Source organism: Odocoileus virginianus, unplaced genomic scaffold (genome assembly GCF_023699985.2).
Source record: "Odocoileus virginianus isolate 20LAN1187 ecotype Illinois unplaced genomic scaffold, Ovbor_1.2 Unplaced_Contig_5, whole genome shotgun sequence".
NCBI lineage: Eukaryota > Metazoa > Chordata > Mammalia > Artiodactyla > Cervidae > Odocoileus > Odocoileus virginianus.
The window spans coordinates 309,533-327,806 of record NW_027224322.1 but is presented as its reverse complement, the minus strand read 5'-3'; the positions used below and the strand labels follow the sequence as shown (position 1 = coordinate 327,806).

Genomic DNA, 18,274 nt, shown 5'->3' with positions numbered 1-18,274 from the left:
ACCGACACCCAAGGGAGCCTCCTCCCGGGGCGACGCTCCTCAGCCCCAGCGCTCTCCTCTGGGGCTCTCCATCAGGCATGCACTCGGTGCTCAGGCCCAGCACCTCTCTGCCAGGATGAAGCTGCAAAGCCCCCAGCAACTGGGCAGGCAAGTCGCCCGTGCCTCTGACATATCTGAAACTTTGCCTAAAGGGCACAGCTTTAGAAAGGGCAAAGCGGGGGCCAAGGCACCTGTGAGGTGGCTGCTCCTGACCGGCAGGGAGAGCGGGCAGGCCCAGAAGTGAGGTGGATGGAAGGATGTGGGGGTGCGGCTGGGGGCCACTGAGGGGGAGGGCGACAGAGGTGGGACAGAGGGAGTGAAGTCTGGGTTCACGACCAGGGCTGGAAGCCCTGCAGCCATGCCACCTGACAGCATGAGGCCCACGGAGGGGAGAGGCTGGTGAGAAGACAGACCTCCGGCAGAAAGCAGAGGGCAGGAGCAGGGACAGTCACCAGAGGAGATGCAGGAGCGACTCAGCAGAGACGGCACGCTGGTCCAGTGGTGCGAGGGGGATGAGGCCTGAGGGAGAGCCCGGGATGTGGGTCAGAGCCTGTGGAGTGCATCCAAACCAGCAGGAAGGTAAGTGGAAAGATGGAAACCTTTCCAGACTACAAAACACAAAGGAGCAAATAACTCCTTCAGGTGAGGAGGCGGGAGGGAACGGGTGGGGAGGGAGGGGCCTAGATGTTTGCAGAGTTGAGTGCATTCATGGGAAGACCTGTTCAGTCGCTAAGTCGTGTCTGAGCTTTTGTGACCCCATGGACAGCAGCATGCCAGGTTTCCCTGTCCTTCACCATCTCTGGAGTTTACTCACATTAATGTCCACTGAATCGAATCGGTGATGTCACCCAACCATCTCATTCTGAGGCCGAGGGTTTAGGGAAGAGCCAGGCCTCTGATTGCAGCTGGTTGACAATCTGGGTAGAGACAGTTGGCCCACTAGATGTATTAGCTCTGGGGTCCAGGCATTAGGGATGGGTAACCAGGAAAGTGAGGTGGGGCAGGGGAGGGAGGAGTCAAGAAACAAAGGGCAGTCTGTGATCAAATGCGAGCCTGGGGTCTATCCTCTGGGCAGTCCTGTGCTGTGGTGCATTAGAATATACGCACTTAAAACAAAATGCTGCCGATCCTCTAACGTTCACCAGCACCATCCTTATAATGACCCTGAGGACCTTTCATTTCTTCTTTCTGACTGGTCCACTCTAGCCTTCCATGGGCTTCCCTGGGAGCTCAGCTGGTAAAAATCCGCCTGCAATGCAGGTGACCCGGTTTGATTCCTGGGTCAGGAAGATCCCCTGGAGAAGGGACAGGCTACCCCCTCCAGGCCTTCCATAGAGCAGGGCACTGGGCAAAGGAATGCTCTGATGCGGCTCACATGGGCCTTCTGACCAGGACGGGGTCAAGGACCTGGCTCTGCTCCAACAGTGCACACAGGGCATTCATTTTATCAAAATGCACATCTTACCAAATGAGTTATGCATATTAATCACTTCTAAATAAACATAATCCATATGATGAAACCTATATAGTTTTAAGGCAAATACTATTTACATATTTATTATACTATTAGCTTTTGGTTGATAAGAATTTACAAGAAACCCTTTTTGAGGACCGTTTGGAGAGACTGATGCTGCCCCCTGGGACCCAGTTTTCTCTGGCAGGCCTATTCTGACTGCTGTCCTAAGAGCCTGGTTGTTCAGTTTTACAAAAGCCCAATGAAACAGAAAACGTGCCCAGAGGACATGAAAGGGGGCCACATGACAGAAGGGAAATACTTGAGAAGACAGGCTGGCACCAAGGAACAGGGAAGAGGTGAGGTCTGGGCACAGGAGGGCAGAGAGGCACTGACCAGGGCATCATGTTGACCGAGAGACAGAACGGACCCTGCACACAGGGATGGGGTCGGGGGACGAGAGGCTCTCAGCTGAGGACACCTCACGCAGGGCAGGGACTCTCCGCCCTGACTGCACACAGTCATCGGGGGCGTACAATACACATAGTGTAAACAGACCAATGTCAAGTGTACAGTTCAGTAACTCTTAGTAAAATTAGGAGCTGTGCATCCATCCCCACAATCTAGTACCTGCTGAGCAACCCTTCACCCCCTCATCCAGACCAATTACACTGAAAAGCCTGGGTGGGGCCAAGGCCCCTGAATCTTACTATTCTCTCCAAGTGTAGGAAATCACTGTAGGCTATTCTGCCAAGCTAAAGTATCTACACACAGCTATGTTCATAGACAGATTTAATAATTTCACATCGTGGTCTAGAATCAAACTCCAAAGAAGAGTGTTACGCCTGAACTTCCCCATCAGTGTAACTCCCTTGGGGAAGGAAGATGAGGGCCACAGAGTGCAGTCCCCAGACCCAGTCCAGTGATGACCACAACCACAGTCAGGGCCTCTGGTCCAAGAACCAGTGCATGCAAGAAATGTGACCTGTAGAAGGGTTTCATTAAAGAAGCTTGACACTTTGGTCCAGCCCAGTACAGAAGATAAATGAACTACAATGCAGTGTTCCTCTCAGGGAGGGGTCACAAATGACACCGGTACACTTCAAATGAGGGCTAACAGTAATTCACTAACAGCAACAGCAATTAACTCAGAAAGTGCTGAGTCTCTAAGTTGTGTCCAACTTTTTTTCAACCCAATGGACTGTAACCCACCAGGCTCCTCTGTCCATGGAATTTCCCAGGCAAGAATACTGGAGTGAGTTGCCATTTCCTTCTCCAGGGGATCTTCCCAACCCAGGGATTGAACCTGAGTCTCCTGCATTGCAGGTGGATTCTTTACTGCTGAGCCAGCAGGGAAGCCCAATTAATTCAGAATCTACGTACAAAGACTATGACCAAAGAAAGGAGCGATCTGCTTTACATGCTTGAGAGGCCTCTTGGCAGAGCAGCAGTCCTGCCCTGCTCGAAGGACACTCACTACCCCCACCTGGAAGGTACCAAGAAGTTAGTTATTTTTAAACTGCCAAAGTCTTGCCTATTCCAACCAAAGATGCTAACACCTCTCTGGCTCACCAGCCCAGCCTTTGGAGAGATACCTGGCACCTTGCACAATTAAGTGGCTGCACAACTTCCTTCTGAGAAATTAGATTCTTTTCCTTTCTAACTAAAGACCAAACCACAGAGCCCACTTGAAGCACAACTGCACTGAAATGTCAGATTACAAAATCAACCCATTACCACAATGGCCCCCACACAGCATGGACCCCTTCCCTGCTGTGGGTTGCTCACAACACAGTGCTCCAGCTGCTTCCCGCCCCTGGAACCTGCACATTATCCATGGTGGGGGCTGCACATTCTGATCCAGCCCTGGGACCCCAGTCCCTGGGCCTGAGCTTGGCACACATGGAGTGCTTAGGAAATGCTTGACCAACAAGCACACTTGCCAGCAGAGTGGCAGTGCTTGCAGTGTGGACATCCTGAGATATGAGGAGCTTTGTTCCTCATACAGCTGGTAACCAAGGCATTCCAAAGCTGTAGTGGATTGAACTGAGCCCCCTGCCCAAGTTCATATGTTGAAGCCCTAAACTCACGTGATGATATAAGCTGGGGCCTCTAGGATGTAATTAGGGTTAAATGAGGTGGGGTGGGGCCCTCATGATAAGATTAGTGCCCTTATGGGAAAAGACCCAGGTGCTTACAAGCCAGGAAGCCCTCCCTAGGAACTGAATTTGCCAATGCCTTGGCCTTGGCCTTCCCCATGTCCAGGCGCCCCCCAACTCCCACGTCTGTAGTGTTCTATCATGGTAGCCTGAGCTAAGACCAAGCCCAATCACAGATGCCAATGGTTCTGGGCAGGAGCCAGTTCCAAGCCCTGTCAGGAAACCCAGGCAGGACAGCTGTGCCCTCTGACCCAGGCAGAGCTGGAAGCTGCTGCCCAGAAGACTCGATTGCCTCTTCTTACCTCAATTACCCCTACTTCTTAGGTTTCTCAATCTAGGACTTTATCTCTTAGCTTCCTGTATGTCTTTACGCCTTGAGTGCCTCTTCTGCACTGCCAGTGTCCCCGAACAGTGCCTTTATGGGGAGACACCTGACCCAAAGGCATCATCCCACTCCCAGAGATGGCACTGCTACAGCTGAGGCCAAACCCCCACTGAGCCACTTCCACTCAGTCTAAGGGTCTTCCAGCAGCACACTGCAGAAAGAGGGCCACAGGAGAGGAGTCAGGGCCACACCACACTCTGGGGCAGCAAGGATGTAACCCTGAAAACCAGCGTCTGCAGCAGAGACTGCTCTGGATGGGGGTGGAGCCCCACGGCGTCCAACCACCCACTCTCAACACGAGCAGACAAAGCTGACTGGAACCTTCACTCCTCTTGCACAGATCTTCCCCGCCCCCACCGGCCCTGCTTTCCCCAGATTCAGGGCTATCTGGGGCTATTTGGCAAGTCCGAGGGGGGTGCCACATTCCCAGGCGGTTTCACTGGTGTTTAAAACCCTGTAAAAAAGCATTAAAGGGGAGCCGTGGGCCACCACCTTACTCCACGTTAGTAGGGCTCCTCCTCTCTGGGCCACTGCCCTAGTTTTATTTTAAACACATTTTGTAACACATAGCCCACAACTTCACATGCTGCTAAATGCTCTGGACACTCTGCCAGCATGGCTAGCCCACCTCCAGAGTCCTGGGCAGGGCTGGCAAGGACAAAAAAGTTCTGGAGAACAACAAATGCTCCTCTCTCGCCCATTCTTCCCGGAAGCGCCCTGGACCAGAGCCCTCCCTACACCACCATAGCACTGGACTGCCCCGGTGGGCACAGAAGTGCTCAACCAGGAAGGCCACATGTGGCCCCTTGTGGAGACACCTGCACCTTGGATGTTGGAAAGCCCATGCAGGTGGGCAGCCAGGCCTCTTGGCTCGGCAAACCAGGCCAGGAGCACAGAGAGCCGCCACAGCCATGGAAACAAGAACACCAGGGGCCACTTGGGGCACAGCGGCTGAGGGGACGAAGGCTGCAGAATCAGTCCCTGTAGTTTCCAACTCCAGACCTGGCCCTGAACTCAGTCAGCTCAACACCAAATCTCCACATTTAGGAAACGCTTCAGGTCAGCCTGCCTGGAGCCCCAAGAGGTCTTCAGGGGTCACTAACAGGAGGCTGGCACACACTGGGCAGTAAAATCTTCGTCAAGTGAATAAGTCGAAGGACAGGGAGACACGCTGACATGTTCCCATTATGCGAAAAGTAAGCTTCAGAAAGAAGAAAGTAGACCATTCTGCGCAGAGGCTTTTTTGGGAGGCGGGGAGCATCATCAGACTCAGAACTAATAGACCCAGGGGAACCACAAAGGCCCACCAGAAAGCAGTGCCCCCAACCTATGGCTGAGAACACGGGGAATGGCTCCGAGCTGGGCCCAGACCTGAGCTGGGGCCAACAGGAAATGCAGACCCAACACTCTCCCCCCAGCATCCCCGCTCCCAGGACTCAGGACAGACAGCAGCCCTCAGTCTTCACCCAGAAACACTCAACAGCTCTACCTCAGGGACTGCTGTTGCAAGCACCTCTCCAGCTCCAGCCTGGAGGATGTCCTTGAGGGTGACCTCAGGGGTGTAAGTGAAAAGCTGGTATGGCCCAGGGGCCAGCATGACAGAGCCTCATGCTGACCAGCTGCTCCAAGGCAGGCCCCGGTGCTTCCAGGTACACCTGGCTACACCTGTCACCTTCTGAACCAGGCCCACAGTTCTTCAGTTGTGCAGCCACCACTGGCCCTCACCACTGGGGACGAGCGTCCCTGTGAACCTCCAACCTCCCATGTTAACCCCACGGCATGTACACCGAGCCAGATCCCCTACTGTGTAAGGTCATCCAAGCACGACAACAGACCAGATAAAAAAATAAATAAAAAAGTGTCTGTGGTCTTTCCTCTGGGATATGGGGCACACGGCCCAGGTGCCCTCTCAGTGACAGCTGACAGCAGACAGACTTCAGCTCTCAGTCCTTCCGGGAACCGTGAGGTGCACAGAGCTCCTGCCTCGGGCCAGACTGGTCGACAGAGAGCAGGAAGGCCTGACTGTCTTACCTGCCTGGGGTCTGCTCCGAAGGGCTGAGCTTGCCCCGGAGCAGAGGGGCAGGAGCAGACAGACAGGCCCTTGTCTGTCCTGGGGCCTTCGTCAGAGCTCTCCCTCTTCCCTGCTCCTGCTTACTCCACCACCCTCCAGAGGGATCAGTCCCAGGGACACCCTTTAATAACCTCATGGTATGCCAAACTCCCCACTTCGGGAGCTCAGCACACAGCACTGAGCCCCAAAGACACATTAACACACTCTTCTACAACTTATTGATCCTCACGAGTAACACTTCCACACGAGCCAGAGGCAAAGCCACAGCCCTGGGTGACTGTCCTGACTGCAGCAATCCTGCTGAACGCAGACAACCAACCTACCTTTTTCTAAGCCACAAAAGGGGAGTTTCACCTAGAAGGGATTCTTGGAATTATCACCCCTCCAAGGGCTTCACCAGGCCCACAGGAGCCATGGACTCCACCAGACTTCACTTCCACCATCAGAAATCCCCAGAATGAAGGCTGCGGCCACATCCAACCAGGAGAAGCAGTGCTACAGGGGTGGACCAAGCAATCATCACCCATCAGAGCATCCTCTATCAGGCACCTCTTGCCACAGCTTCCTCTCTCAGGACAGACCCGCCCTTCCTCTCCACCTACTCCCCACCAGAAGCCCAAACTACTCACCACTCAGTCAGCCTGGCCGCCCCCAGCCTGAGGGACAGAGCAGATCACACTAGGGCCGTGTTACTCTGAGTCCTGCTGCACAAACACCCATCAACTGCAAGTGCTTTGGGGCCCAGAACCCTAATAGCCCCCAGTGTTTCTCGGAGAAAGAACTGGTGGCCTCGTGAGGAGGTTCCACAGCTCTCCCTGATGAGGCTCATACCAAAGGACCTCAACCCAGCCTGTCAACCTAGCCAAAGACATCTCCTGTCCTAGGCCCTGGGACCGAGTCTAGCGCTGTGGGCCTCAATGGGGCCCCCTTGGGCTGCGTCAGGCCCTGGAGGCACCTGGGCATTCCCGGGGAGTCCCTGAGCAGAAGGAGGTGTGGTGGAGCCTGGTGCCTCCTTGAATTCTCTCTTCTGTGGACTCGCACCTCTGCTCTGCTCCTTCAGCTTCTGCTCCCCAAGTGCCTTCCCTACCCCAAAATGTGGGTCTGGCTGTCTTGCTACAATAAAGCTGAAACCTGGGCAAGTTTTTGAACCCCTCTAAGCCTCAGTTCTTCAGTTGTAAAATGAACTACCCACCTGGCAAGGCTTAGTCAAAGTCAAACAAGAACTGCCCTATAAAGTCCCCAACAGAGGGCCTGGCTTAGTGGACAGCAGCTGCCGTCAGCCGTGACGAGGAGATGGAAAGAAGGCGACATTGTCTATTGTGCCAGTGTCCCACCCGCAGAGTTCAGGACAACTCCCCCTCATAACAACTCCCTGGCATTAGAACACCCTCCCCTTGAAGGACCACAACCTCAAGCATCGAACCCCTTCCCTGGCTTGTTTGCCTGGCTCCTGGCTTCCTCTCTAGATGGAACCCTAGAGCCAGGAAAGTCTTACCGGGCCTTCCAAGTAAGGGGCTACAGCCAGGCCCCACCCTCAGTTCCCATAGGGTAAACTTCCTGCACTGTAACAAACTGAATGCAGTCTATGCTCTCCCTGACATAGCAAGTACTATCAAAATGTCAAAAACGATCCTTACTCCATCTTTAGCCCATCATCCCTCAGGCTGGGAGAAGCAGAGCTCAGTTAGGACTCAAGAGGGAGAGAGAAAGCAGGGTCAAGGGCACCACCAGTCTCCCCGAACCCGGCACCTCTGTTCACAGACTCAGCGGTGCTTTATTTCTGAGAAGGCCCAGCATGGGGCACTCACACATGCCAGGTCTCCCGCATCAGATTTGTTCCCAGACATGCAAACGCCAGGAACCCCATGGTGTCCACCTAATACAAAATGAAACAGGCGGTTCTAACAAGTTAGGTAACACTCTGTGCTTCCTGGATCCTTACACTTACAAAATGTAAATATGCGTCTTAAAGTTAAAAAGTGCTGCCAGGTATAAGGTATTTCAAGGAAAAACCGTTTCTTCTTCTGTGGGTCTCATGACCCTGGGAAACTGCCTTTGCACTCAAGAGTTCCAACTCTGTTCAATGACTAACTGCACAAGTTTCACACACACACACACACACACATATCCATCCACCCCTCCCCTCCCCCCACACACTACATAACCCTTCTCCAAACACTACACAGCTCTAGGACACCTTTATTAATTCTGTGAAGAGAATCAATTTTGTACAAGGTTCTCCTAAGGCTGTGATTTGAATGAGAGAGAGAAGGACCCTAAGAAATTACCCTCCCTCTACAGATGAGATCCTCTGGTGCCTAGGAGTCCAGGAGAAAGGATGAACCCCGCCCCCCACCTAAGACAGCACCGAGACCAGAGTCGTGGGTCTGCTGTCCCTGGCGTCTTACTCCTTCCACTAGCACTCTGGTGGCCCCTGCAGAGAACACCCCAAGTATATAAGATACATCACGGTTCTAATACCATTTTCCTGCCGTCGGCATTCCCACAGTATGTGCACAGGGCAAAGTCCTTCTGTTGTAAGCGACGAGGAATTATATTTAAAAATATCTTGAAACAGGTATTTCTATTTAGCAGCAACGGGCTGCTTCATATCCCCAAAGAGCCACATGCAAGACATCATTTTGTTGTGGGATATAAAAACAGCTCACTCGGGTGGCCCTTACCTTTAACAAGCAGCCTGTCCCTCACAGACACCCGCCGACTGGAGTCAGAGGCTGTGGCTGACGCCCGGGATCCTTTGAGACCGTCATCCCGCTTCAGCTTGCTTGCCAGTGTCAGCATCACTGCTGCCTTTTTCCTGAAAGGCCAAAGGCAGGTTAAGCACTCATCTCCAGACACTGAGACAATGAGGTAAGGTGATTTTTAATTTTTTCCCATAATTTAGTTGTAGAAAAATGTATCATGTAAGATAGATTAATAAGACTGCATTCCTCCATAACGAATTTGGGTAATCTCTATGCCTCTCTAAATCTGAGTTTTTAAAGTATGAATGAAAATTTTAAAGGAGAGCCAAGCATTCAACACTCACTGAGCAGCAGGCCCTGGGATGTAGAGCTCATGTCTAGGGCAGCCTCCACTGACGGGTTCCACATGGGCCCACCACCGTTCACTGCCCTCCCCTGCTTCGGGGACCGTGCCTCTGAGGGTGTGGCCCCAGTGTCTGGCCCATCGCACACCAAGGGGAGTGTCCGCCCCTGGTGAGGAGGGAGCATCGCAACGCTTTCTCCCCTCCTTTAAGAAAGGTGTGGCTAGAACCTTAGTAAGCATCTTCACATTTGTGTGTATTGTGCTGTACTCACATTGGAAGGCAATAGCAACTTAATTAAGTTACAATTAATGCCCCAAACTAGATTCTTTTCACTGGGCTGCCTCCAGCCCACTGTGTTGCAGGCTCCCGCCCCAACAGCTCACTGGAAAGGACAATAAAAACCAAGCACAGGTGATGCACCTGACTGCTTGGGAAAAAGGACTTAAGGTGTCAGCAGTGTTTACAGACAGAACTGTCCTCCAGCATCGCCTTCTTTATGTATACAAACCGCCATTCCTGACAGGCCTCCTGACTCCTCCTGCATGCTTTACCAGTCGGAGAGGAACTCTGGAACGTCTGACTGAAGACAAAAATTGATCGCCAGCTCAATATTTTCATAATTTCCTCTGTTGTTTTAATATCGTTTCCTTGCAATATCACTCTGATCATTTTCAAGAGAAAATGACACAGAACTTCCAGATGAAAAATTTAAACCGACGTAAGGAAAGAACTTTTAGTTTGAGGCCAAGGTCCTGAAAGCCAAACTGTAAGAATAACTCTCTCCCAAGTGATATTTTCTGGAGAGGGAAATGGCAACCCACTCCAGTATCCTTGCCTAGAAAATCTCATGGACACAGGAGCCTGGTGAGCTGCAGTCCATGGGGTCAGAGTCGGCACGACTAAGTGACTAACACTTAAGTGATCTCTTGAGCCATTTTAATCCAGGTCCCTCACTTTTCACACCATCATCTGTGTATCTCCCCACCCCACAAAGACTGTAAGATTTTATTTTCTACTATGAAAACAATTTATTGAATATGCTCTTCTGAACTACACAGGACCTATCACTCACCTAATCCCTTTAGGAACCACTGGTCTCAATGCTTCAAAAAGACAGTTCTACTACACATCAGCACTCACGAGCTTCTAGAATGTCAGCTCTGGGAAGGACCCCTTCCCCTGACTCCTACTTTTTCATGGATGTGGATTCTGGGACAGCTGGGGCCCAGGATCTGGATTGTGTGAGGCCACTCAGCTGCTAGAAGAGGTCACCATAGAAACACTGGTTTCCCACGAGTAGATGATGGGGATGTTTCTATCCTGAAGGTGGTGATGGTTCCAGGGCTATATACACACACCAAGACTGATCAAATCACACGATTTAAACACGTACAGCGTAGTGGACTTCAGTTGTACCTCAGTAAAATTGGTCAAAATGTGATTCTAAGCCATCACTAGTTTTCTTATTCCCACTCTACCATGCCATCTCCCCAGGTGGGCCTATGGAGAGGACATAATCCTTTAACACACATCTCAGCTTCACCCAGCATGGGGGACTATCGCTTCAGCTTACAAAGCAATCTCACAAGGGAAGGCTGGGGTGATGTCAGGAATACCTGTGGGCTCCAGCCCACAAGCTACCAGGGACAGCAGCACCATCTACAGCCTGGGGCTCCTGCTCACCCCCAGCTCCCCCCCAGTCCCGCTCCAGGGAGCTTGTCATTAACCCCTCAAGCAGATCTGGATCCCAAAGCAGTGTCTGCCTCCCGACCAAGCCCACTGCCAGGCACCCAGACTTGAGGACATTAGTCCTGCCACGTGGACAGGGTGGCCTGATGATGGGCCAAGATCTCCATCTATCACAAAGTCCACTTGGTTTTTAAACTCGAGCTGACCTTGATAACACAAACATGGCAAACAAAAGCACAGCTTGTGTAAACAGAGTTCGGTAGGCAGTACCCTAGGAAAATCATAATAAAGAGCCCAGTGGAGTGGGTCCCAGGGCACACGACTGGCCCACACCCAGCTCCCTGCGGACCTGCACGAAAGGGGCTGCTCAGAGGGTTCTGGCAAGATCGACTGACACAAAGAAAGGCTCACAACAAGATGCTTCTGTGTCGCCTCAGCCTACGGACTCTGCTTAATCATCTTACACTCCTACCTCACACTAAATTCTTCTCTGTGGGCAGAGTATGCCCCATACGCAATTCCATTTAGAGTCAGATTCCTGGCTTTCGATATTCAACAAGTTTGTGACCCCTAATAAAAGACACTGGGCTCTGATTAAGCAAGATATAAAACACTGTGATGTCCTGTTTTTCCATAGAAGACAAAACATATTCTGAACATTCTAAGAAATCATAATGACCAACTTTTCTCCATCATCTGCATCATTTTCATACACCACTTTAGGGATAAACCAAAGGTCTAATTTGGGCATGTTCCATAGCTGTTAATTTAACTCTGTGCAAAGAGATGTGAATGAAAATAAATTATCCAGGCTGTCAGTTTAACTGAACACCTGTGGTTTGCTTCAGAATTCTCTTTTCCTTCGTCGATATACTTCACCCTTTGAAGACCTGGTTTAAAACTAAAATTTCCCTTTTACCAAAAATTACACTTTGACCATGGCAGCATTTTCAGTAACAAATCAATTACACTGAATAGCACACTCAGTCTCTAAATTCCTTAAGCTGTAACTGGCCCATTTAAGTTCTTCCTCTGGGTGGGACTTTATTGCAACTGTTCAAAGATTTTTATGCACTACTTACTGTGGTTTAGTTGCTAAGTTGTGTTTGACTCTTTAGCAATCCCAGGGACCGTACAGGTCAGTCTCCTCTGTCCATGGGACTTCCCAAGGCAAGAATACTGGAGTGGATTGCCATTTCCTTCTCCAGGGGATCCTCCCAACCCAGGGATCCAACCTGAGTCTCCTGCATTGCAGGCAGATTCTTTACCACTGAGCCACCAGGGAAGCCCCTGTGCAGTTTACTAGGCTCATCATCAAGAAGTATTTACTCAGCATTCTGGCCTGCAGTGGCAAAATCAAGCCAGGCCACCTGTACAGGGGCCAGTCAGCGCCTGGGGTGGGGTACTCCTTAGTTACAATTCTTCCTGCCTTGGCAGAGTCCCAATCCAAGTGTAAAAGGTGGAACCGCATGTCACTAGGGGTCAACCAACTCCACAGTCAAAAAGGGGCCCAGATCAGGACATAAAAATGTCCACACCCCATCCTCCTCCTTCAGCAGGCCAGGGCCCAAGGAACCCACCCACCTGGCTCAGTGGTTGGCTGCCCTATGACCTTTGGAGCCCAGCCCTTTTATCTGGAGCGGTCTACCTGCCTCCCCCTGCCCTGCCTACTACCTGAGGGGCAGTTTGTTCTGGTGGAGGTCCTCAAGCCCCTTAACAGTTAACTTGCTGGTGATTCTTTGAACATCTCCCCCACGGGGGCCCTTCCCCTGCCTCATCCCCTTACCAGCCTGGAACCCTCCGTACAAGGTAGAGGGGCCTCCTCCCTGTTCCTCAGCGACACCTCGCTCATTTCTGGAAGCTTCTGCTCAATCTGACATTCAGGTCGGGATGCCCTGCCTCCCCTCACCACTTCATCCTGCTTCTTCCTTCGGATAACCGATGACTAGGCAGCAGATTCCTGCACCTCCTCCAAGAAGCCTTCTCCGGCCACTCCGAAACCGTCCCGACCCCACTTGGGAGCTGGAGGGAAGGCAGAGGGGCGGGCCCAATCCCGCGTGAGAGATGAGGGAACAGAGACCCGGGGAGGGGAGGGCCACACCCAAAGACTCCACAGCAGCCGGGACTCGGCGGCCTTAGGGTCCAAGATGTCCTCCCCCCATCCTCTGCCCCGGGAAGACCCTCCAAACCGGCCCCGGTTGTCCCCAGTAGGGAGCCGCAGGCACGCCGGCGAGGCGGCCGCCCGGCTCCTACGCACCCTCGGGGCGCCCCCCGACTCCCCGGCCTAGCCCGATTCCCCCCGGACGTCAAGAGTACGGCTGCCCGAGTCCGAGTCCCGCCGCCTCCAGCCACTTTGGACCGGTGACCTTGAGCCCGCTGGGCGCTGCGTTTCCTCGCGGACAATGCGGCTCGCAGCTTCCCCACGAGACGGCGGGCGAGAGGGGGGGCCGCGGAGCGCCCCCAAAGTCCGGGCTCGGGCGGGCTTGTCCGTGGAGCCCGGAGGCGGCCAGCGCCCCGGCCCCAGCCCCGCACTCCCCAGCCCGCGCCCCGCGGCGCCTGCCGGCCCTCCGACCCCCCACAGCGCCCGGCCGTGAGGAGAGGAGCGGCGCGGCCTGAGGCGGCCCTGCGGCCGCCCGCCCGCCCGCCGGGTGCACCGGCGCCGAGGGAGCCAAGCCGCCCCCCCGCGGCCGGCAGCCGCCCGCCGCAGGGCCGCGCTCTTCTCACCTGGGCACCCCGAGACAGGCGAGGCGGGCCCGGCGCCCAACACCATGCCCCAGCCGGCCGGCGGCAGCTAGACGCGGCCCCTCACAACCAGCACCGGCTCCGGGCGGCGAGACCGGAAGTGGCAAGGCGGGGACTCGGCCGCTCTCGCCTGAGGCGGCGGCGGCGGCGGCGGCGACTGCAGCGGGCGCTTTAAAAAAAAAATTCAAAGGCCCGAAGAACTTTATTTGGAGCCCGACATGCGAACAGCAGTGCGCACCGGGAAAGGGGCCTGGATTCGGCGGCCGGCGCTGGGGCCTCGCTCATTGGCTGCGGGGCGGGCACGGATCTTGCGGCCCTCGCTGATTGGCCAGTGGCGACAGGGGGTCGGGTCGCCCAGTCAGTTCTCGAGCCTGCGCGCCAGAGCTCCTGGGACTCTTAGCTGTCTTCGTGCCTCCATTCATTTGGTCCTGTGCTGGGTCTGGGCCTGCGGCTCCGGATCGTCACGCAGCGTGGTCCGCGGAGGCGGCCAGGCTAATGCTGACGGCTCGGTGGATGGAGCGCCCGCTCTATGCCCATCACCGTGCTCAGAATGCAGAGAAGCGCCCCCCACCCCCGTCCCCCGCCAAAGCCCGCACAGTCGGGACAGACCTGCAGCCTCCAAATTCCCCGGGGTGCTCGCGGGGCCCGCCGTAGAATCGGTGGGCCCTTTCCTGTTGCCCAACTTTTTTTATTCCTTCTTTCATCGCTTACACTTTTGTAAAGTACTTACTTTTAAAAATCTGTCTCAAATTGTTCTAATTTCTAGCTGCTTCAGTTCAGTCGCTCAGTCGTGTCCGACTCTTTGCGACCCCCATGGACTGCAGCACGCCAGGCCTCCCTATCCATCACCAACTCCCGGAGCTTACTCAAACTCATGCCCATTGAGTCGGTGATGCCATCCAATCATCTCATCCTCTCGTCATCCCCTTCTCCTCCCGCCTTCAATCCTTCCCAGCATCAGGGTCTTTTCCAGTGAGTCAGTTCTTTGTATCAGGTGGCCAAATTATTGTAGCTTCAGCTTCAGCATCTGTCCTTCCAATGAATATTCAGGACTGATTTCCTTTAGGATGGACTGGTTGGATCTCCTTGCAGTCCAAGGGACTCTCAAGCTTCTTGAGTACACATTATTTTCCTGTCCCTTCGCATCCTGGTGTAGTTGGTAACAGGCACTCTGGGGGAGTTGTGCAGGGCTCCTGAAGGAGTGAGCCATCTGAGAGAAGAGGTTCACCTCATGGACAGGGAAGAAAGGGCCAAGAAGTTAGAATTTTATTTTCAGAAACCCCATTGAGAGGTGTTAGAGGGTGGTGTGACAGTATCAAGTTTCCTTTCTAAAAGGGGCTTTTGGTTCTGAGAGCTGATGGAAGAGGGGACAGGCAAAGAGGAAACCTGGGTCAGCAAGACCAGTCAAGAACAAAATTCATGGTGTTACTTCTGTTCGGGGACAGTTTTCTCCTTCTTTACGTGAAATTTTTCTAAGCTTAGACATCACTTTCTCAGAGAGGGCTGAAAGTGCAAGGGGTGAAAGGGGTGAAAGCTGTGAAAGCTGTGAAAGGAGTGCAAGTGCCCCTCTGTGATTTTGCTGAAGCTCTGAGCGTCCTTGTTCCTGGTGGTCAGGGCCAGTGCCTGCTTCCATCAGCTCCTCTTCTGTGTTTCACATCGTCTGACCCTCCTCCCCGTCCTGACATGTAACAGGTACCAGATAAATACTACCCGAGCTTGTTGCAGGAATCCTGGAGAGAGAAGATAAGGCCTTGAAGCAAGGCAGCAAATGAAGGTACAGTGGGCTGGCCTGGGTACTAGTCTTGCTGAGGAACTCTCTATAGGACAGCCTGAGTACACACAGGCCCGTGGTGGCCACACCTCACCAATGCAGGTAAATGAAGCCATTCCTAGCTCCATTTCGTGAGGCTGACTCATGCCTGCATCTGAGCCTTATTTAGGGACTTGGTTGATTCCTATAATCTTCACAACAAGCTAATGAAACAGGTGTTTTATTATCTCTGCTTTGTAGATGAGGGAACCGAGGCACAGACGTCATCTGCCTGCCAAGGTGGAGCTAGGGGTCTGCTCACGGTGCATGGGGGTCTCAACCCGTGCACCATGGTGGCTGGTGCTGCCATCGGCCAAGAGAAGGGCAATGCTGGCCCTCCTGCTTCCTAGGGAAGCAATTGGTTTTCATCCATAATCCCTTCAGAACCAAGTTTTCACTAACTTAAGCACAAAAGACTTAGAGGACAAGATATACATGTGGCATCAATCTGAGGAGGAAACTGGGAGCCTGGCTTCTAGCCCTCAGTGGCTCCAGCTGAGTCTTGGCCTCTGGGGACTGGCCTTGTCCTACCAGATGCTTCTGTGTAGCTGGGGCCTGGCCCGAGATACGTCTTTACAATCCAGGCCATAGAGGGGCAGTCGCTTCCCTCCCAGCCTCTCATGTGTGCATGAATGTGGGCATGCCGGTGTGTGCTCATGCCCATGTATGTGTGTGCATGTGGGCATGCCCGTGTGTATGTGTGCATGCATGTGTACATGCCTGTGTGTACATGCATCTGTGTGCAACTGCCTGTGTGTGCAAATGCCCATGCACCTATATGTAAGGGTGGAAGGGGTAGAGGACCAGTTGTGAGCGTCTAGTAGGGAGGAACCTTTGTATTCTATTACAAGTTAATCATCAAAGGGATATTGCCTATAAATTTAAATAATAAATAATGGCCCATCCTTGGGAACCCTCTGCTCCCAGGTAATGAGCATTAACCTAAAACTCATTTGTTTAGTTCACAGGCACCATCCTGACCAGGCTCACAAGTGAATGACTGCAGAAAGAAAGAAATTAACACATCCCCTCCAGAGGCTGATGGGGACCAGGAAGTGTTTGACTTTACCCACCTCCACTTTTAGTATAAAAGAAGTCTGAATTCTAACTTGGGTGGGATGGTTCTTTGGGACACTAGTCCACCATCTTCTCAGTCTGCTGGCTTTCTGAATAAAGTCACTATTCCTTGCCCCAACAACTCCTCTCTTGATTTATTGGCCTGTCATGCAGCAGACAGCATGATCTTGGACTCCGTAACAAGCCTCTGAGAATAGCACACGCCCAGGGATGAGCAGGTGGACACAATTCTTCTGGTGTCCTTCCCACCTACTTCATCCCTACCCTGAGAAGCTCAGCCCAGAGCTTCTGGCTGAAGCACGGAGGGGGAGATATCCCCTATTTTTTCAGCCATCCCGGCCTCTGGACACAACTGTACAGGCTGCCCCAGAAGCTGTCCTGGCTGGTCTGGGACTCACTTTCCTGGTGATATGGTACCACCAAGGTCTGGGCTCACCAGGGGTCTGGGCACTCTTCAGCCTGGGGCATCCTGCAAATTGGTTAATGTCACCTGAGATAAGGGCCCGGGTGCCTGTTGGGTTAAGGCCAGGCCTCCTGGGCAGGGAAAGCCTTAGGGGAACCCTGAGGGGGGTGCTTTCCTTAGCCGTTCACTCACTCTTCCCTCCCTCACCCTCTGTGGATAGAGCAGAGCTCTTTCATGCCAGCAGCACCCCATCAGGATAGACATTCCCGGCTCCTGGCTTCATTGGAGGATTGTTCTGCCCACCATGTTCTGCGAACTCCAAGCCTTTGCCAGGGCAGGACCTCAGTGATGTTCCCAACCCAGCACCTTGTGTGGATTGGGACACAGCCCTGGCAACACTGGATGCTGAAGAGACATGGGTGGAAGGGTGCACCCTGGCCCTCAGCAGGTACCTACTCCAACCTGTTCTGTGGTTATTCCAGGGCGTGCATCCTTTCCTCTAAGAAGGCCTGTTCTCCTAGGAAACAAGATCCAGGGCACTAATGAGCAGGCCTGGACACACACAGGTCTGTGTCCCTACAGGGGCCCCTGAAATCTCTCAGTAAGTCAAGAACTGTGTGATGGGCTTCCCTAGTGCCTCAGTGGGTGAGAATCTGCCTGCCAGCGCAGAGCACCCACGTTTAACCCCTGGTCCAGGAAGATCCTACGTGCCACGGAGCAATTAAGTCCATGTGCCACGCTACTGAGCCACGTGGCGCAACCACTGAAGCCTGCATGCCCTAGACCCGTGCTCCACGAGAAGAGAAGCCGTCGTAACAAGGAGCCGGTGCCCCCACCGTAGTCTCTGCTAACTGGCCGCGCACAGAAAAAACCCACACACAGCAACAAAGACCTAGCACACCGGCTAAATATAGAAATTAATTAAGTTAAAAAGGAAAAGAACTGTACAGTGAGCATCTGTCAAGTGCTGACTGCCGGAAGGAGACAGAATGTTTAAAGCGCAGACCCTGCCCTCCGAAACCCTGAGCTCCGTGGAGAACTAGTCCTGGTAACTCACTGTAGGATGGGGGGATACAACTGTGACTCAAGCTTGCCCCACACACAGGAGGTCAGAGTCTCTGCAGTCTCACTTAGAGACTGCTGGAGGAAAGATGAAGGAAGGACAGCTATACTGATCCCAGCCCTGGCCTTAGAGTCCAACCAGGGAGGCTGGAAACAAACATGCAAGAGCCAAGGTCTTCCTGGTGCTTTCTGTTGTTAAAAGTGGAGATGGCACATTGTTATTGTTAGCAAAAGATTGACTGGGCCTTTTAGAGTAAAGGGCAGTGCTAATTTGGAGAGGGGAGGAGGAGGCAAAGATTAAACCGCAGAGTGGCCGGTAGTGCTTCTAGTGTCCT

At 53.2% G+C, this 18,274-nt stretch overlaps 1 protein-coding gene across 8 annotated transcripts in view; it reads right to left on the bottom strand.

Annotated features, from left to right (window-relative positions):
• Nucleotides 1-13,688, bottom strand: part of UBE2F (ubiquitin conjugating enzyme E2 F (putative)) — a 45,556-nt gene extending 31,868 nt beyond the window's left edge. Inside the window, exons 1-4 of one of the 8 annotated variants that reach the window (XM_070463607.1) lie at nt 13,103-13,441; nt 12,755-12,867; nt 9,665-9,736; nt 8,792-8,925 (exon numbers count right to left, since the gene is read on the bottom strand). In XM_070463607.1, the coding sequence (XP_070319708.1) occupies nt 8,792-8,925; nt 9,665-9,736; nt 12,755-12,762 (214 nt within the window). In that variant the 5' untranslated portion in view covers nt 12,763-12,867; nt 13,103-13,441. The other 7 variants (XM_070463608.1, XM_070463610.1, XM_020876422.2 and 4 more) reach the window with 7 other exon arrangements.
• Between the last annotated feature and the right edge of the window lie 4,586 nt (nt 13,689-18,274).